This window comes from Callorhinchus milii, unplaced genomic scaffold (genome assembly GCF_018977255.1).
Source record: "Callorhinchus milii isolate IMCB2004 unplaced genomic scaffold, IMCB_Cmil_1.0 Scaffold4, whole genome shotgun sequence".
Lineage (NCBI taxonomy): Eukaryota > Metazoa > Chordata > Chondrichthyes > Chimaeriformes > Callorhinchidae > Callorhinchus > Callorhinchus milii.
Window position 1 is genome coordinate 10,920,938 of NW_024704745.1, and position 21,390 is coordinate 10,942,327.

The following is a 21,390-nucleotide window of genomic DNA, read 5'->3' on the forward strand; positions in this document are numbered from 1 at the left end:
CAAGATGCAACACCTCCCAATTGGTATCATCAGCAAATTTGGAAATACGTCCAACTTGTTTATATAGAGTATGAAAAGCTGGGGCCACAGCACCAATTCCTGAGAGATACCACTTGTGATTGCATACTAATCAGAGAAAGCCTTTAGTATGTTCCACTTACCTGTGTTCCCACAATTCTTCTCGTCTAAGCCACCTGAACAGTCATTATTCCCATCACATCGCAAACTACTGGGCAGACAATAACTATCCAGGCACTTGAAGGACCCGTCAAAGCAACCTGGGAATGGAAAAAGGTTGTTATGCTTTCCATTCAAATACTCTGAAGCTGGGCACTGAGACTGCAGTGGTTGTGTATAGACTGTTAATGTTACAATGAAGGGACACTGTTACCTCGAGGAGTAAAGTTTGTGGTATTTCCAAATGGCAGCCCATGGCAGTCTTTGAATCAGCTCAGTTATCACTGCTGTAAACCTAAGGCTGACATCTGCTTCAATCCCTTGTTAATTAACATAAGGGAAGTGTTGTGATACGTCACAGACTTTACCCCTACACCATCCACATTTGAAAGTAGCTGAAATGGTGGAAGACTGTATTTCTCCTACCAAGGAGCCAATAAACACACAGCCAAAGTTAAGTACGGATAACTCTAAGTAAATCTATGGTTGGAAAAAAAGTACACCACCACAACAACAACTTGCATTTATATGATGCCCTTCCTGTAGGATAATGGGGCAGAGCCCTTTGCAAGAAATCCGACCCTGATCGAGGGAGAAAGGAGAGGGGGAGGTGACCATAAGCATGAATGAACAGGGGAGCTTTAAGGCAAAAGCATCTCCAATATCATGACTGCTCACTTTCACACAGACATTTATACTAATAATGCTGGATATGATGCTAAATACACAAGCTTCGATCCACATTCTGGTGAATACTTACAAATGATTTCCTAAGTTATACAAAGCGATGTTTAAGGCACCATTGCTTATTTCACATTTCACGCAGGTAGATTCTACAGGAATTCTGCCTTTAGGACTCAGTTTTTAAATCATTGGCCGTTGAAGTAAAAGTTTCCGTTCCAAAGATGGATAGAGATGGGTTGAGACGGAAGGGTAGATGGAGGGTGTTTCAATGTTTTAGGGGCCTATTGGCTGAAGGTTACTATGCTGGTGGTGACGAGGGATGAAAAATCAATCTGCTTTCTGCTATTGATCACTGCCAAGAAACAGTGACCCTTATGAATCAAGGAACAATTGAACTTGGTAGGAAGAGAGGAATGTGCCTTTCCTTTCTCTTACTCAGTGGAATACCCAGTCAGCACTCATTGTCTAGACCAGCGGTGGCCAATCTTTATGGTCAACAAAATACGTTTTCTTGATAGAATATTTCTTGATTTATGCCATAAGCCGATTGAACACGGATGGACCTAGACTAGTTTGGGGGGTGGGCATGGGCTTCTTGATGACCACCATAGATTGACCACCACTGGTCTAGTCACTGGTCAAGAAGAATGACACCCAGATGAGACTCTGTAAGGCTGTCTGTGCCTGTGGAACCTTACCCCAGCATAATCCTCTACCTTCAGAAACAAAGAGTTAAGGTAGTAAAACATGTGAAACTTTCTATAAGAAGTTACGTAACATTTGTATAAATTTTTTACGCTGTGTAGTTTTTATATTCAACTTACCACAGTTGTGTTCATCACTCCAATCCCCACAATCATCGAGTCCGTCGCACAACCAGATCTTAGGTATACATAACATATTACGGCACTTGAAGTAATTTATTGGGCACAGCAGACCTGTATGTGGCAAGGGGAGACAGAAGAAACAGATTCAAGTGAACACTTCATTTTACTCAGATTAACTATTTCATTGTTCATTGAACCACACCCTATGTTGCAAAGATGGGTCTGCAATTACAAGTTATTATCCAATAACAACAACAACATGCATTTATACAACACCGCTCATACACAATAATAATCCTTGCATTTGATACAGTGTCTTATCACGTCTTTGAGACGTCTCAAAGAGCTTCACAGGATATACTGCGGGTGAAATGTGGCAGCCAATTGCGCACAGCAGTGTCCCACAAACAGTTGTGGATTGAGTGACCAATTTTTTTATTATTTTACTTTGAAGGGATTATTACCACCGGAAAAGCAATACACCAATCAACTAACAACCGGGTTCCTACTTACTGATAGGTAAACAGAGATGTGTGGAGTAAGGAAACTTGCCAAATGTTTCTCCCCACCTGGGAATCGAACCCAGATCCTCTCAATAGCATGAAACGTGGAAATAGCCTGAAACTGCATTGAGAGTGACTGGATAGAAGCAGACGCCTAGGTGTGGCAGGTGGAAAGTCAAAGCTTCACTGCTAAACTGAGAGGTTAGCTAGTAAGGAGTGGTTGGAGCAGGTTGCGGCCAGCAGAAATACCATGATGGATAGAAATAGGGCGGTTGAAAATATTTGATTTTCAGTTTCAGGTGTTGATCAGCTTCAGCTGGCCAGAACTGAAACTTTTACATCAATGACCAATGATGAAAAACTGAGCCCAAACGGCAGAATTACTGTAGAACCCCAGAAACATAATATTTTCACATCATTTCTTATCGGGCAAAAGTGTTGTGAAATTCAAAACCTGTGTTGAACGTAAAATATGCAATAGTGCCTTACACATCGCTTTGTATAACTTAGGGAATCATTTCTAAGTACTCACCATGACGTGGATCAAAGCTTGTGTATTCAGCATTAAATCCTACATTACTAGTATAAATGTTTGAGTGAAAGTGAACAGTCATGATATTGGAGATGCTGGGAACCACTAAGACTTTGGAGTATTCACCACAATACCTTTGAAGGGAAACAGAAACAGTCTTTACAAGTGCTTTAAGCTTTCTAATCTGCAACCTTCAGCAACTCTGTAAAAGTTATAGTTTGACTCCACATACAGAGTCATACTTATATCCTATTTATCTGTTATCTTTATATACTATACATAAATGTGACAGCTGTTTTAGTTTATCATGGTCTGCACATTGTTCACTGTTTAATCAGTTTTATTAGCTTATAGTTTTGTTTTTAATGAGATCTTAAATGTTCACCCGAACAGGTGGACCTGAGCTCAGTCTAACGTCGTATCCGAAGGACTGCACTGTACCGACAATGCATTGGGGCGTGAGCCTAGAACACGGTCTCAAGTTCTGATCCGAGGCTCAAACCTAGAATTTCCTCACTTGGAGATGAGAACGTTACCAACAAAGCCGGGCTGAACCAACCAACATATAAGGTCTCTGCTGAATGTAGGCAAACGCACTGTGCATCTCATGCTGACATACCGATTCCCATCAATAGAGATCCAGTCCTTCGTGCAGTTTGGTTGTGTACCTTCCAGCATCAGAATCTTAAACTGGATCTTGAGCCTCAGATTTGGGTTTGGCACCTAACCAAGGGGCAGAATGCACAGAAGATACTCGATGAGGATAGTTAGTCTCCACTTTGGCAAACAAAGTTAGCATCATTTTGTTCTTGATTTGCATAAATCAAAGAGATCCCATTGGAATGCAACTGGTTTCCCTTCAGTGTAAATGATTCCTTCTCAGATCACAACTATCCTTTTTCTTTGTTCCTTTTCAGATTGATCACAATTATGCTTTTTCTTTGAAGTCCTAAAAACAGGATTTAATTTGGAAACTGTTTTCCGCTGTTCTTAAAGAGGAAAGGCTTCCAAATTAAGATTGAATTTGAATATTTTCTACAATTTTATGTAATGTTAAATTGGAGGCAAATAGTTTTAAGCTTAAAACCAGATTATACTTCAAGATTTGGGATTCCTTAATAATGATGACAAAGAACTTTATATAGAGTGTTGCAGTGTCGGGGTTAGACACTAAGCAAGGGAGAAGGGGGAGGTGACCATAGATGCAGTCGAAGAGGTAGGTCTTCAGGTGAGATTTAAAGATAGATAAATAATAACAACAACAAGATTACATTTGTATAGCGTCGTCTCTCACGTCAGGATAATAATTATAATAATGCTTGCATTTGATATAGCACTTTATCACATCGTTGAGAGTCTCAAATCTATTCACAGAATGTACTGTAAAGTGAATTGACTGTGTGTTTTGTGGACTGCACAGCAGTGTCCAACAAACAGTTGTAAAATAAATATAATAAAGTAAAATAAATATATGTAAAATAAATTATAATAAAATAAAGTAATAATTGGAATATGTACTTTAGTTCACTCTGTAGATCAGTAAACTTCTGCTGTAGCCCAAACTTTCCTAATGGCCAATAATGTATTCGGAGTTGGCTACGCCACAATTGAAACTGCCTGAAAACTCCCAGTAAAAAGATAAAACCCTTTTACCATTAAGAAATTTTATTTTTTTCAGCATACCACAAACCTGTAGTGGTGTTAGAAGGCTTAATGAACAAACATCCGTGCGGACTGACATGAAAGTTGCTCAAAAGGAAAGTTTGTATGATAATAATAATAATCCTTGCATTTGATATTGCGCCTTATTACGTCTTTGAAATGTCTCAAAGCACTTCACAGAATATACTGTAAAGTGAATTCACTGTATATTTTTTGAGTGAAACGTGGCAGCCAATTGTTAACAGCAGTAAATTGCACACAGCAGTGTCCCACAAACAGTCGTGGACTGAGTGACAAAATTATTCTTTTTTTAAGGAATTATTACCCCTGGAAAAGCGATCCACCAATCGACTAACAACTGGATTCCTACTTACTGCTAGGTAAACAGAGGCTTGTGGAGTAAGGAAATTTGCCCAACGTTTTGCCCTGCCGGGAATCAAATTCAGATCTCTTGCTTGAGAAGCGAGGGCTCTAACCACTGAGCTGCAGGACTCCCAATTCAAAAACATAATAAATCTGAGGCCCAGAATGTGCCATGCTTGTAGCCTTAAACCCATTGTTCTAATTGTTCAGACTGTACAGAAGTTTAAAGATTGTTCGATTTATTTTTGAAGCTCGTTAAGATTTATGGAAAATTGGCTTTGAAATTGAAAATGCATTTGAGAATCTTCTAAAACTCTGCACAATTTAATCTTTTAAGGCAAATAGTGTTACATTACAAAGGCAAATGGAATTTCACATCTCTAGAGTCCAAAGAGTATGTTGGGTTTAAGCTGAGTTAAGACCTATTGAAGTTTTGCTTTACTTGTTGAGCTTTCCGCTAGTGTTTATTGGTCCGTGAAGCTATGCAGATATGGTTTCCAGCTTGTCTAAAACTGAAAGGAACAAGTTGGATGAGAGACAGATTGGTAAAAATCCAACAAACCTTTTAAGTTATTGAAAAGACAAAGTAATAGTGATGGAGATGAGCGCACATCACTGAAATTCAAATCCAATTATAGCAGACTAGGAAAATTAAAAACAGCAAATAGCTAAATATGATCTCTTTACTAACTGAAGAAACAGATATCACTTATAAGCGGAAACAGTTTTTCGGCAAGGAGGTAAAGCGACAAAATTGCTAGTTAAAACAAAAAAAAGGCCGCAACAGTGATTTCACTGATTAGGAACAGAGAGAAGTTATACCAAAACTGGACCAATTTCTATGTGAGCAATAGGAGTATCCCATAGAACAAGCTGAAAGAGAAATATGAAAGCAGGATAGTCCCCGGGAGGCAATCACAATATGGTAGAATTCTCTAAGAAAGTTTTATCCAAGTGAGGTTCAGATGTCGAAAGCCTTGAACAGATATGCCAAGATACAATGGTCTCTAATACCTTCAGCAGTGATTTTATTTGGATCATCATCCTCACCCACTATAGAAGCCTGATACCAATTTTTGCTATTGGTAGTAAAATACTGGCAACGATACTTGCAACAACAATTACAACAGCGACAAATTACATTTGTACAGCGCCCTTTCATGTCAGGAGGACATACCAAGGTGCTGGACAGTCAGGAACTTAGACATCGAATGGGAAGTAATATTCCCACGTATTCTCAGGTAGGATTTGAAAATGGCCTTTATTATTCAAACACCTAAACCAGATGCAATTTTAAATTCACCTCTTTCGATTTATGTTATCCCCTTAGTTACACATCCCAATATTATTCATTTTCTTAATTACCAGAGAACTGATCGCTTTAATGACCAGCCAACTAGAAACCTCAGGTCCCTCTGCTGTTCCAATACCTCAAATAAATTTCCACTTAGCACATATTTTACACTACCCTTTTTCTGCTGCATCTCATAACTTTACATTTCTCTGTGCTAAACTGTATCTGCCACCTTTCCGTCCATCTATGCAACTTAGGCAGATCCTTCTGAATCAGTTACAAAAAATATTAATAATAGTGGCCCAATTACAAGCACTGTAACAACCCCCCAACAAAATGGCTCTGAGTCAAGTACCTACCTATGCATCACCACACATTGATTTCAACTAAATAACTGATTGTGATATCCCAATGGTTCCGTACACATCAAACAGATATTTCGGAACTTCAACGTTTCACTTACAATAATTATCCAGGTGCATCTGCAATTCGAAGGGTAGTAACTGGGGTAAAATGGGGATGCCAGCAACCCACGAAAGGCTGTTATATTTCCTCCACAAACTGAGAATCAAATGGAATTGAAACAAATGAACACATTTGAATGAAAAAACAGTTTTCTGACTTGCAGAAGCATGTTGGTCCTCCAAACATACATCCCACCTCAAATCACAAAAAAGCAACATTTCAAGAATAAACAGACTGCATTGAAGGTACACTAATATTCTAAACTTTATTCATAATAATACTTGCATTTGATATAGCACCTTATCACATCTTTGAAACATCTTAAAGTGTTTCACAGGATATACTATAAAGTGGATTGACTGTGTACTTTGTGGGCAGAAAGGCATTAGATGCCTTCATTTGAGCAATGCTTGTTGAAACAGGATTCCACAACGGATACACAAGTCTGTGTTTCATTGCTGTGTTTGCGTTGTTAATTAAAAATTGCCCGCGGGTGTGTCCTTCCCTCTGACTCAGTCACAGTGTTTGAGCCTTGTCAGCCTGCAACATGCATGAAACATCCAGCCATGGATTGAGACATTGGAGTGACAGTTTATGGGATTCTACCTTAAAATTGAGTCAAGATGATATTCCATGAACTGCGATACTAATTCTTGGATCCATGCGGCTGGAAATGCAATTTCCAACTTTTGTAATAATTTTCTATCTTTACTAGCACATCACACGTCCCAAATTTTCCCCTATTCGTTTCTACTGTACTCACTTGCCTCCTTGATGAATTTCACAGTTGCTTTAATCTGATTTCTCAATTCAGATTGAGTGATAAACACTACTAACATCACTCTCCCTGAGGATGTCACAGTGAAATTCTGCAGTGGGGATAGTTGGCTGCCAGAGCAAATCCTGTCAAACAAAGAGCAAGAATAGCCACCTTGGTATTGAGTAAAGATGCATTTACAACAACAAGATTACATTTGTATAGCGCCTTTCACGTCGGGAGGACGTCCCAAGGCACTAGACAGTGACTTGAAGGAGGTTAAAGAGGGGGTGAGGCGGAGTGATTGGGGGATGGAATTCCAGAGGTTGGGGCAGAGTATTTATAATGCTGAACTCAAACCGGTTACTCAAAATAAATAATCCCAACTCATTCAATGGTTTTGCCTATGATCCGCGGGGCTGGGAATGCAATGCTGTGCTCCAAGACAGCTTTCGGCCCAACCTTTGTAATAATTGAGTGGCACATATCAAACTACTTGATTTGAGAATGAAATCCCATATGAGGAGAATGGTGAGATTTGTTATGTTAAGGTGCCAAATACTGTGGTTTGATTACTACAATGTAATTATTTTCAGCACAGAAATGTATAAACAATAATAGTAATAATAATAATCCATGCATTTGATGCACAGTCTTTTCACGTCGTTGAAACTTCGCCAAGTTCTTCGCAGAATATATTATAAAGTGGATTGTCAACATCAAGATTCTTAAATCCTTGCAGGGTGCGAGCGATATGGAGTTCAGGTTTGAACAGAGAGCAGTGTATGGATTTAAGAGAGACTTTTAAGAGATTACTTTTGTGTCTGTACTGTGCTGTACCTCATCTGGGAGAATTTGATGCTGATAATGGTTAACCTCAGCCTTCTCACTCTCGCTTGGTCGCTTGGCTGCTCAACAATCCAGAGTTTACAGCTCTGTATTCTACCGTGAGCTTGCTTCATTGTAATAGACCACATTCTCAATCAACAACTCTCCAGATAGATCAGTGATTAGACCCAGTTATTTATTCCAGAATCTGACCTTATAAAACTATTCAAATATAAAATATCTTTGGTTAAAAAAAGTAGTAAATCTGCATCATTCAATCAGCAACTGTGACTTATAGAGAACCTAGAATTATTAGTACCAGTAAATTGGGATTCAGCGGAGATTCTAAGGTTACATATAGGGGGTATTCGAAAGGTCAGTTGAACTTGATTACTCGGTGAACATTAACAAGTGTTTTGCACTCTCCTTATTACTATAGAAACACAAGAAATAACCAGTTGAATCTAGACTGCTGAATAAGAAGCCTGAGGGCAAATGTTTTCTTGGTCATAAGCACTGGCGCCATACGACAATAGTCTACAATTTGTGTTCTCAGATTACAACTCTCAAAGAGCCACAATCTTTCTGATAATAAAATGTTGGCCAACTTTTGTTTTGGTTCCTTTGGAAGACAAGACAGAGGTGATACACTCCATTGTTTGTCCATTATTGGTCACCCATCACCAAGGTGATGAGTCCTTGGACAAGATTAATGTCGGCACACCAACTCTGTGGAACGAGAACAGATTTGGTTAAACACCTTTTTATGCTAGGTGATGCCCGTCTATTTGTCTGTCTGTTTGTTAAATAGCACTCCTCACACTCACAAACTTATAATAATAATAATCCTTGCATTTGATGAAGTGTCTTATCACATTGTTGAAACGTCTCAAAGTGCTTCACGGAATATATTGTAAATAAATATATTGGATCGACTGTGCATTTTGTGGGTGAAACACAGCAGCCAATTCCACAGAGTAGTGTCCCATGAACAGTTATGGAGAGATTATTACCCCGGAAAGTGATCTGTCAATCAACTAACAAACAGGTTCCTACTGATTGCTTGGTAAACAGAGGCTTAGGATGACAACAACAACAACTTGCACTTATATTGCGCCCTCTACGCAGGGTAGTGTCTCAGAGCGCTTAACAGTGGCAGAGCCTGACTCTGAGCCGGGGGGAGGGGAATGTGGCCATCAGCACAGTCGAAGAGGAAAGTTTTCAGGCAGGACTTGAAAGAGGGGAGAGAGGGGGCAAGGCGGAGGGATTGAGGGAGAGTGTTCCAGAGTTTTGGGGTGTAGTGGCTGAAAGCACGACCTCCGATGGTGGGGCAGAGGGTGCGAGGGACGAGCCCTCAACAAAATGATCCCTCTGCAAGAAAGAGTTATTGCACAACTGATGTATTAGGAAAGAACATCACAAGCAATATTAAGGCATTTTTATATTGTTTGCACAGGTTACAAACCACTTGGCAACAGTTTGCTAACACAGGTCAGGAGCACAAAGCTCTCTCTGCTCTGACTCTGCTTCAGCCTCAGATGACCCTCCTCTCCCTATTTCAGTCTGCATTTTTGCCCTTCCCACACATCACAGTGTTTTATGTGTTGTGATTGCATTCAGTAACTGACCAGTTTTGTGCTCCCTAGATTGAATCTAGATTGAATCTTCCCTCATGTATTTTACATGGTATTCTTATAAACTTTCAGTTAATCCATCATTCTAGGTTAGATATGAACCATAGAATTCTGAAATTCCTCTGGTCTTAGGTTTTAGAGCATTGTCTTAAAATGTTAAGAGTGTGCAAAACCTTGGAAAACTCTTAAAATCAGTCTTAGTCTGGAAGACATTTTCCACTTGTTTTTAAGAATTATTGAAAACTGCCGTGAGGAATTTGGGGCATCTCTCAATTGAAAGGTTTGTGTGTTGAAACAATGTACCACCCAGGCACTCCACAGTTGTGGATTGAGTGACCAAATTTTTAAAAAAATGTTTTGAAGGAATTATTACCCCTGGAAAAGCGATCCTCCAATTGACTAACTTGACTAGTAGGATTCCTTCTTACTGCTAGGTAAGCAGAGGCGTGTGGAGTAAGGAAACTTGCCCAACGTTTCTCCCTGCCGGGAATCAAACCCAGGTCTCTTACTTGTGGGGCGAGGACTCTAACCACTGAGCTACTGGCCTCCCAATTTAAAAACATAATAAATCTGAGGCCCAGAATTTGAGCTACAGGACTCCATATAATTAGGCAACAGCTGCTTTGTCCTTAGTATTCCAAGGAAGAATTACGGTTTCACTCTGTGGTTGTTTCTATGGTACATTCTGAAAGTGAAACATCAATGAATTACTTTTCTCTTGAACTGGCCGGATTCCCGTTTTGATCTATGTTGTACAAGAATATTCATTGGATCAACATTGAACAAGATGTTAAGAGACAGTGGAGGATCCTTTGCACAGTTATACACAATTGCTTAATAGCAGTGCTCACTTCAGTGCTCACTTAAAGCCATTGACTACAAAATGAACTAAGCTGATCTTATGCAGCCTTACCTTGTGATTAGTCTATTTTTCCCAGGCACCAGTGAGTCATAAAATGCAATAAAATTTAAACGACAGTCGCCATTGTTAAAATAATTCTGGACAGTAATTTGTAGTAAATGCCCCACAGGAGCTCTTATCTCCCAGCGACATGGCAAAGGTTTATCCCACTCGATCCTTCTGTCAATCACTGAGCACGCTGAGGAGTGAAACAAAACCATTCAGCTTTACTAAGGAATAGAATTTTCAAAAGCAATTAATAATAGCAACAATAATAATCCATACACTTGAGGTAGTGCCTTTGATGTTAGGAGGATTTCTCAAAGCGTTTCATAGGATTTACTGTAAGGTAGAGTAATTGTGTGTTTGTGGGCGAATGTGGCAACCAATTTTGTGCAAAGGGAAGTCCTACAAATAGCCATGGAGTGAATGACCAGTATTATTGTTGGGGAGAAACTCCCTTCTCTTTTCAAATAGTACCATAGTGCCATGGGATCATGGTTTAACATCTCATCTGGAGATTTATTAAATCATGTATTAATTATGTATTAAGGTAAATACATAGCAGCACAGCATAATATAATGTCATTTGACCCTTAAACTCACTCCTTCTCCAGATACCATGTGCAATGCATTGTTGATTCAGACTGATCTATTAAATTCCGCGAAGGTTATCATCAAAACATTACAATATTAAACTATTCTCCCACCTCCATTATTAAACCCATACCTTCTTTGTCCTCATAAAAAGGTCCTTTGGGGTCTAATATGCTGCAGTTTCTGGTGGGATTCCTTAACAAGGAAGTACAGAAATATTTCACCCTGACACACAGAAACTTTTTTTTTGACACAATCTACTTTTGAAGGTGAGTTCCCACAAATTGACAGGATACTTTTAGTTACCAGAAGGAGTGTCCGCTTCTAATTGGAACACATTAGACACAATTTTGCCCTACAGAGATTCCTCCTTCCTTGCTTGGCATTGAACCTTGATGTTGTAAAGCGCCCCAAGTTGTACTTAATTTTCGCAGTCTACATCTATTCCTTAATCTCCATTTAAGTCTCACACTAAATATTTATCTAACTATTTTTTAAGGCATTCATAGACATAGCCTTAGTTGTTTTTGTTGAGAACCTGTTCAGTAAATCCACCATACTGAGAAAAAAAAATCTCTTGAATCTCTACTTTTACTTGAGATTTGCTCAATTTGAACTTGTGCCCCCTTGGTCTGCTTTCACAGTCTGAGTCAACAGTACGCTCATATCTGAATCATACAATAAACAGAAATTTATGGCTCAGAAGGCGGCTATCTGGCCCATCACGACTGTGCCATCTCTGAATCAGAGCATTTGTTCCATCTTTTTAATCTGTATATGTTATGCTCTGTTAGTCTTTCCTTGTAACTGAAAGAGGAGCATTGTTCTTATTAGCTATAGCAATATCACTGAAAAANTATTGTTGAATAATAATCAAGCTTTAATGAGCAGTTTACTGGATCTTCTCAGTGAACATACTTTGTATATGAGCATACCGAGTAAGTGCGCAATAGTTGATGATTGGCAGACAGAATGTTAGTGGTATGCTTGCAGGAAAGGTATGAAGCAGGTAGAATGGTGGTGCAATGCAGTTAAATTGAATTTGGGAGGATGTTTGAAAGCGCTGCACAGGATATACTGTACAGTGTAATGACTGTATTTTGTAGGCGAACGCGGCAGCCAATTTGAGCATAGCAATATCCACAAACAGCCATGAAGCCAATGACCAATTTCATTTGAGGGATTATTAGCCAGGACATCAGGAGAAACTCCCTACCTCTTCAAATAGTATTATGTACAATGTACAATTATGTATAATGTACACCATTGCAGCGCACCCTCTACCACTGCATTGGAGTGTCAGCCCAGATTATATAAACTCAAAGTCCTGATGTGGAGCTTGAACCTACCACCATCTGACTCAGAGACGAGAGTGCTACTGACTGGGCCAGGCTGACAATATTGCAAAGGTTTACTCTACCATGCGTCTAAAATCCGTGCCAGTGTGAGACAAATGCCGGATTTATTTATTGTACTAGGTACAATTGAGCATTCATGATTTGTGTCATTTAAATTGTAGATCGGAGATCAAACTGTGATAAGTATTTGAAGCTGATCTGACTGCCATGCATCAGAATAGCCTCGGCAATTCAACCGAGCTCACCTAAACACACCCACTAGGCGGTCCATTACTTTATGTAACTTCTTGCCACTTTCCCATGCAGCTTATTTTACACTTTTGATGGGTTCTTTTACTTTTTTGACCTGTTCCATCATATTACCATACAAAATTAGTTTGGGCAAATCAGTCATCCGCACGCTGAATGTAAGACAGTCTATCTCTTCCAATGGGGTTCATTCACCAAACTGAACCGAACTAAGCAGCTTTTATTTTTTGGTGTCCTCTACTCTAGCTTAATTTCGCTCTCGTTTCCTACCTGCTTTTATTGTGAACCTTTTGTTAAATCCTTATCTTATCTCAGTTGCTTTTAGGTTTCTTGGCAAGGTTTCGTCTCCTGATCTACTTTTTAAACTTGAAGATTCAGGTTGCAGATAGGCCGGAACAGTAACTGTGCAGTCATTTATCTCTATGTTTAAAAGGACACGCTTTAACCCTTTCTAACTTGGACAATCCAAGAACGACCATGGTATTCAATGGTACTCACAGTCATTTTAAGCACTGAACCATTCTCTCTGCCTGAATTGTAGGTTGTTAAGAAATATTTCTATCATCACATGCAATGCAAATCTCTCAGTTCAATTACATGATTGTACATTATAGAAACAGGCCATTCGGCACAACTAGTCCATGCCGGTGACACCATTTACTGGCTTGAACTATTCTTCTAAAGATACAGCCCATTGTAGAACTATTAAAGCTAAAAGATGTTTATTCTCCACACAAACCCCCGTCCCACCTATTCCCTTCTCTTTCATGTATGCATCAAGTTTTTCCCTAAATAGATCAATGCTATTTGGTTGAAACACAGCTTCTGTCAGCAAGTTCCACATTCTCACCTCCCTTCTACATGAAGACGTTTCTCCTGAATTCCTTATCAGCTTGCCTACATCAATTATAAACAGCAATAACTTGTCTTTATACAGGGTGAATCAAAAGTCCTTACTTGTGGAGTTTTTAATTATTAATTATATTCTTTGTTTCAAGACAACATTTGTAGAGCAGGTACAGCTATTACAAGAGATGTCTTTCATTGTGTTCATGAAAGTTTGTCACCGATTTGATATGGGCAAATGTTTACATGGCTTGCAGTGTAAACATCTCTGATAAATCTACGAGTAAGGACTTTTGATTCACCCTGTACAGCACCCTTCATGTTTGTTAATGTCTCGGAGCACTTTACAGGGACAGGGTAGGATGCCAAGTAAGGGGAGGAGAGGAGATGACCATAGGCATTTTCAAAGAGGTAACATTTGAGGCTGGATTTAAGACAGAAAGAGAGAGGGTGAGACAGAGCCACCCTATATTTATGTCCTCTACTTTTGTATTGGAGTGCCTTGATCCACCAACAAGAATCCTAGAGCTAATGTCACTGGTATGGAAACAGATGAAATAATCACCAACATTTTGCTGGTTACTTGTTCTCCCATTTAACAATAATCTAGCATTCACAAAACTACTACAATTTAAGCTTCTTTATATTGAAAAAAAGGTATACCTTCATCAGAGAAGAGCAAATGCTCATCTGGATTTGTTTCTGTAACAGAGGACCATTGGAAGAAAAANGATTAATACCTGATTTTAAAATAGACTAAAATACAAAAAGAGACAACTAAAAATCATATTCAATGCAATATAACTGAAGCCCTCCAATGTAAATATTTAAGGGCTATTAGCATTGTAATGGAAAGTTTTTGAATCAGCTGATTTCCTGGAATAGCCGGAAACAACCAGTTAGAAAATCTTAGTGCAATGTCAAAGTATGTTAAGCTCTGAAAAGGTTTCATGCTACAGTTGATGTGATGACGGAGTTGGGAACTTTTGTAATATGTTTTTTCTTCAGGCGAAGGGTTAATTTAATGCAACATTTATAAAATTCATTTCAGACATGATCACGATTCAGATGATCTCTTTGGCCCATTTGATCTCATCCTCCAGAATACCCAATCCCTCCTATTCTCCCATCACAGCATCAAGATGTAAGAATTGCAGCACTGGTTACCTTTGTATATCACACTGGTCATATACCAGCAAAAAAAAAAGCCCGTTGAAAAGATATATCTGACTTACATAGTCACACAACGGAGCATATTTAAATATTTTCTGTTTTTTCATCTGGGACGGAGCCTCCAGACACTAAGAAGGTGGATTTAAAGCAATATGTTCATAGGATCGACCCCCTCCCCACCGCCCCCATAACCCATTAGTGTTGTTCACTTGATGTTGATACAATAAATAATGATCAGCCCCAAATATAAATGATTTTTAAATGAAAATCACTATTAGTTTCCAAAAACAGCTTTAAGTCCGAAGCCTGATATTGCACGAAAATGTCATACCATAAACGTTAATGGAATTAAGATCTATACGGAGAGTCCCAGCCAGTGCTGTAGCATTTGTGGATTCACTCCTTTCCCTGAGGTAGTTATTCAGTACGTTAGCCACACTGGTGGCATACAAAATCCTGCTGTCTTCAAGAAGCCTGTTTCTTCCCACAGAAAATGTCATCAGAAAATAAGCGAGCACACTGCCATTGCTGTGAACAGATGCAGAATACGACCTATCAGGAAATATCCATTGCAATGCACAACTGCTTTGTGATTTAAACTGCAGAGAATATTCGTCCAATTGCACAAAATAAGTTTACAATAAGCTCTCTGGGAGAGAGAAAAGTAATTGACTCCCACCTGAAAGAGACGGTCTTGACTCCGACAATACGTTGTGCCAGTTGGGAGCTTCGAAATATCTGATTCAGCTGTGCAACGCATAACAAAAGGGTATTGAGATATTGTACACTAAAGTGAAAAGCACTGAACGGAATTCACTTATGGTGTTTTTCCACCTTTATTTTATTCTCGGCCACTTTTTCCATCTAACTATCTTAATGTAATTTGAACAGATTGCACCCCTAACTTCAAAGTGGCTCAAAGCTTTTCACATGTAATTGCTGTCAAACAAACACAGCAAGGTCCCACAAACAGCCATAAAGAAAATGATCAGTTTTATCTGTTAGTCAGGACATTAGGAGAAACTTGCCTTCGCTTTTTGAGTAGTGCAATAGGATGTTTAACACCCAACCTGAATAGGCAGACTGGAACTCAGTTTAATACTTCATCTGAAGGCCAGTACCTCCAAAAATGCAGTGCTCCCTCAACATTGTATTGGAGTTTCAGCCTGCATGATGACTTCAAAGCCCCAGCCAGAAAGTGAATGATAGATTTGTCTGACAGATTGCTAGCAGGATACTGGGAGAAACTCCCTTTCCTTTAACATCTTCCTGAACAGGCACACAGAAACTTTTAGCCCATCAATTCTGATTAAGTCTCATCTGAACGATGGCCCAATGTATCAATGTCCCAACTGGAACATCAGTTGGGACATCAGTGGCAAGCCTCTTACAACACTGGCAAAAAAGGAGTAGCCTTCAATTTTAAACTAAACTAACGTTTATTTTAGGATTTTCTTAGTAATAATTACAGCTGTTTTGTTTGTAGATTCTTTAAAGAGGGTTATCCCTTAATAATAATAATAAATAATAAACATGAACATGATGTAACTTACTAATTCATCCACCTGGCTGGCTAGGTCCTTAAACTCTGTTGAGCTATGGTCCATTAAAACAGAGCTGTAGGAAATATTGAGCAGTCTCATTGATCCACTGAAATAAAGATTTGGAACATCGTCATCTGTTGAAAAGTGCAAAGAGTATAGGAAAATCAATCATAATTGTGGAAACATTTCAAAATCTGCATAGATAACTAAGCACTGCATAACAATCTTAGTAAAGTAATCCCCTTCATGCCAGAGCACACGCAATTGGCTTCAAAATATATTTCCAGAAACATGAAAAAAATGTTAGAAAAGGTAAAATAAATTGTTCCCAAAGTAATCTCAATATCATGAGACTCAAGGATCTATAAATAAGATTCCATTAGAAGACAACAGTTGTGTGGTTATATTTTAATAGTGGAAAGTATATTTGTTAAAAATAAATATAATTTATTCAAAATATAATTTAAAAATGTATTTAAATATATATGAATTTGTCTGCACAATTTTTGTACTTGCAGCTTTTGGAAATGTTTTGACTGAGCACACCTTAATCAGAATTGATGGGGTTAATTTACTCTCTGAGCTTGTTAACGTTTGAAAAAACACTGTTTTTGCAATAAAGAAGAGATTTGATGGTAGGGAAAGTTACACCATTATTCAAGAAGGATGAAACAACTAAGTAACTATATTATGGCAATATTAACATCAGCACTAAGAAAATTATTGAAATCCACCATTAGAGAAAGTGTAATTGAGCATCACTCAGATCAATACTTTAGAACAACAATGACTTTTGGTCAGGCTTTAAAGCAGACATCTCATAGGGAACCTTAAGGAGATACAATTTTTAAAAAAATGAGATTGATAAAGTTATCCCAGAACAATACTTTCAGATGCACCAAGGGCACAGAGTTTTAGGGTGGTAAAGGGCAATTTCAAGTAGACACCAGAAAGTATTTTTTTGCTTATAAGGTAAAGAGCCTGCAACAAGTTACTAGGAAGAGTGGTTGAGGGCAGGACTAATTTTTTTAAAAAAAACTGCTTGATGCTATTAAGGAAAGATGGTAGGGTGGGTATTTTGAGATGTCTCAACGATGTGATAAGGAGCTATATCAAATGCAACACTTATTAATATTTGGGATGGATGAGATCAAACAGGCTGAAGGGGCCTTCTTCATAGAAACAGAGAAATCTACATTGCAGAAGCAGGCCATTTGGCCTATTGAGTCTGCTCTGGCTCACAGAGCAAAGAGTAAGGAGGTGCTTTGTCCGAACCCTTCTTGTGATGTTTTGAGAACGTTTGGAACAACTCTTCCCTCTGGTGAAGGAAGTGAAAACAAGGACTATTTTAAATTAGACCTAGGTGAATTAAAAGTGAGTCTGGTAAACAATTTTATACAAAGGGTATTAAGAATGTGGAATAAGTCACTTCAGAAAGCCACAGATGCAGGATTAATTAACTTGTTTAAGAGGGAGATAGAAAGACCTTAAGACAGGTATGCAATGAAGAAAGCCCTCTGACCCACTTGATCAAATCCTTCTTGAATACTTAATCTACTTTCTTACCATTTACAACATCAAGCTGTTCCTGCCCGAACCCTCAGTTCCTCTGGCTCTGGTCTGCTCCACATCTCCCGCCCCAAACGCCCAACCATCGGTGGCCGGGCCTTCAGCCTCTCAGCCCCTAGGCTTTGGAACTCCATCCTCCTGTGCCTTTGCCGCCTCCTCCCTTTCCTCCTTCAAGGCCGGTCTCAAGACCTTTCTCTTTGACCGTGCCTTCGGCTCCCCTCTCGACTCTCTACCCCCTCCTCGCTCCCTCCCTTCCTCCTGACCATTTCCCCCCTGCTCGGGTCCTGACCCAACTGTACAGCGCCTTGGGACGTCCTTCCGACATGAAAGGCGCTCTATAAATGGAATCTTGTTGTTGTTGTTGTTAAATGAATTAATGTTCTGACTTCTAGCACTCTTCCTGGTAACCTATTCCAGCTGCTCATTACTGTTATGTAAGGAAATTATGCCTGTTACTTCTCTTAAAATTACCTTTCACATGCCTGAACCTGTGTCATCTTAATGATGTACTTCTCTGAAAATATTGTTCTGGCTTTATTTTCTCTATGTCAATCAGCATAATACAATAAGCTCTCAACTCATCTAAGCTTGGGCTCCCAGTTAGTAGTTGTGTGAAGCCCTTTTGAGATGTCCTCCCGACCTAAAAGGCGCAATATGAATATAAATTAATTATCTAGTGATTCCACAGAGACAAACAAAATGGCCATCCCCAGTTCTGACGTTCTTAATAAGTTCCTAGAAGAAACCCTTTCATTATCTTAAACATCTCTACCATATCACCTCTGAACCTTCTCTGTTCCCAATGGAAGTAAAAGATCCATCACAGTGCCTCCCAAGCCATGGTTACACAGTTTGGATCCTCCTTTGTTTTTAGTTGGTGTATTCCTACCATACGGGGGTTCAAAACATTAATAGCAAATGGTAAATGTTCAACTTACACACAAAGTACCAGATAGCAGCTGCAGCTCCTGCAAGAATGACCACCAGAAGAAAGACTGTCAAAGCAATAGGCAGTGGATGGAACTTCTTCTCAGGCAGAGTTGGTGGAGCAGCAACTGGGTGCTTGAAAGATGGTGCTTTCCCTGCATTCAAACTTCCATGATGGACTGAAGGACACGTTGCGGAAGGAATCTAGCATAAAGAAAAGTTAGGAACTGAGTCGGCGAGTCATTAACGAAAAAGCAGATTTAAGATAGACAAAAGTAAATAAAGGGGGCTTTAGACTAAACACTTGTACACAAAGCGTAGCTGGAACTTAGAATTCACTGCCACAAACCACTGCTGAAGCGGAGTCTATCCTTTCTTTTAAAAGGGAATTGGATGCTTGAAAGAGAGGAAGATTAATGGCTATGAGAGCAAACAGGCGAGTAGGATTAGGTTAGATGGCCCACCATTGGCAAGTCCCGCCTCAAGACCCTCCTCTTCGACCATGCCATCGGCCGCCCCCTTTCCCTCCCCTCCCCTACCTCCCCAACCTTAGCTCGGGTCTGAAATGCTGTACTCTGTCCAGTGCCTTGGGACGTCCTCCTGACGTGAAAGGCACGATACAAACGTAATCTTGTTGTTGTTTACAAGAACACCAGCACAGACTTGTTTGTGTTCTATGCTTCCATAATTCAATAAAATCTCATTGAACAAGATGATGCAATTGGAGCTGCAGAAAGGCATTAAAAATAGATCAGTACAACAATTCATTCCATTGTTGACATGCTGTAACAGTTAATTCTTTGAAGGGTATATATATCAAGATCAACTCTATTTTATTTATAGAATAGAACAAAAGAAAAATTGGCCTGTGACATTCTTCTACTATTTTATAAGAACGTTTAGTTCTTTCTGTTGATATTCCTGCAAACTCATCAGCACTGCGCATTCCCAAATTCAGTCAATCCAAGGTGTCCACCCCAATTAAACTGAATGTAATATTGTGAGCAGTGTACGTGACATAGGTGTAAGCAGGGTGATTTGATTTAAGACCATGAGAGCAAAACTAAATATCATGGGATCAAAACTCCTCATTCTAATGCACAAGACATTGGACTAAGATTGTTCTAATATTTTGGATTTTAGACTTAAATTCCATCTTAATTTGGAAGCTATTTGCTGTAGTGTGGGTTTGGGGGTGCCAGGGGAGTGGGCTGAGGGGTGAAGTGTTTATGGCTTTTTTTGTACAGTGAGAATTCAGTAGTATAGTGCTGTAGAGTGTCACTTTGTGATGGCTTACCTCTGCGTCCTTCGAATGAGCAATGTTGGTTTGTAGAATTAGAATTCCTGTTGGTTTGTAGAATTAGGAAACACAATAACAACAACAACTTGCATTTATTTTGCGCCCCTCATGCAGGGTGGAGTCCCATGTAGATGCGGAAAAGGAGGGGGCGAAGGATGGAGCCCTGGGGTACCCTGCAAGTGACTGGGCGGGGGCGGGAAAAGAAACCATTTGAAGAGACAAAGTGCAGGCGGATTGTTAGACTGAACTTGAAACAGGCTAGTGCAGTTCCACTAAGGTGGATGAGGGAGGAGAGGTGGTGGATGAGAGGTCCAGGAGGATGGGGAGGCAGCGGGAGCCCTGGTCACAGAGAAAGAGGACATTGTTTGTAATCTTGACAAGCGACGTCTCTGTGCTATGGGCAGGGCAGAAACCAGACTGGAGGGGTTCGAGGAGGGAGAGGTGTGAGCAAAACTAGTTAGCGACAACGTGTTCCAGATCTTTGGCAAGGAAGTACAAGAAGGAAATGGGACGGTAATGTGTAAGTTGGAGGAGTCAAGGGTGGGTTTTTTGAGGAGGGCACTAATTCAATGGTTTTTAAGGGGGAGAGGATAGAGACGGACAGCAGCTGTGTGGGGGTTGAGGCAGCAGGTGATGGGCTTCGTCTGGTGGTTGAGAGGGATGGGCAAAGGAGTATAAGGAGGGGGGAGTGGTAGGGGCCATGGAGGAAGGGGATGTAAGTACATAATTCAGATTGCTTCTGATGGAAAACAGAAGTCAAATCTACAATTTTATTTTGCTACATCGTGGAGTCCTGTAGCTCAGTGGTTAGAGCACTCACTTTGCAAGCAAGAGACCTGAGTTCAATTCCAGGCAGAGGGCGAAACCTTGGGCAAGTTTCCTTACCCCACACGCCTAATAATAATCCCTCCAAAACCAAAAGCAATAATAAAAATTGGTCTTTTTCAATCTACGACTGTTTGTGGGACATTGCTATGTGCAATTGGCTGCTGCGTTCGCTCACAAATATACAGTCAATTCACTTTACAGTGTGTTCTGTGAAGCGCTTTGGGATGTCCTCCCGACGTGAAAAGCGCTATATCAAATGCAAGGATTATTATTATTATTATCTATTATAATAAATTGGAGTGTGAAAAGGCAGATATATAATTAAGGTAAAAATCAATTAACAGTTAAAGAGCAATTCAGGTTTTTTAAATA

The 21,390-nt window shown here is 39.6% G+C and overlaps 1 protein-coding gene across 1 annotated transcript in view; it reads right to left on the minus strand.

Annotated features, from left to right (window-relative positions):
* LOC103180203 (transmembrane serine protease 7) overlaps window positions 1–21,390 on the minus strand; it is an 85,756-nt gene that overhangs the window by 10,078 nt on the left and 54,288 nt on the right. Inside the window, exons 37-44 of the mRNA XM_007895903.2 lie at window positions 18,902–19,069; window positions 16,404–16,528; window positions 14,913–14,978; window positions 14,341–14,433; window positions 3,343–3,446; window positions 2,724–2,857; window positions 1,686–1,799; window positions 162–278 (exon numbers count right to left, since the gene is read on the minus strand). Coding sequence (XP_007894094.2) covers window positions 162–278; window positions 1,686–1,799; window positions 2,724–2,857; window positions 3,343–3,446; window positions 14,341–14,433; window positions 14,913–14,978; window positions 16,404–16,528; window positions 18,902–19,069 — 921 coding nt within the window. The remainder of the gene's footprint in view (window positions 1–161; window positions 279–1,685; window positions 1,800–2,723; window positions 2,858–3,342; window positions 3,447–14,340; window positions 14,434–14,912; window positions 14,979–16,403; window positions 16,529–18,901; window positions 19,070–21,390) is intronic.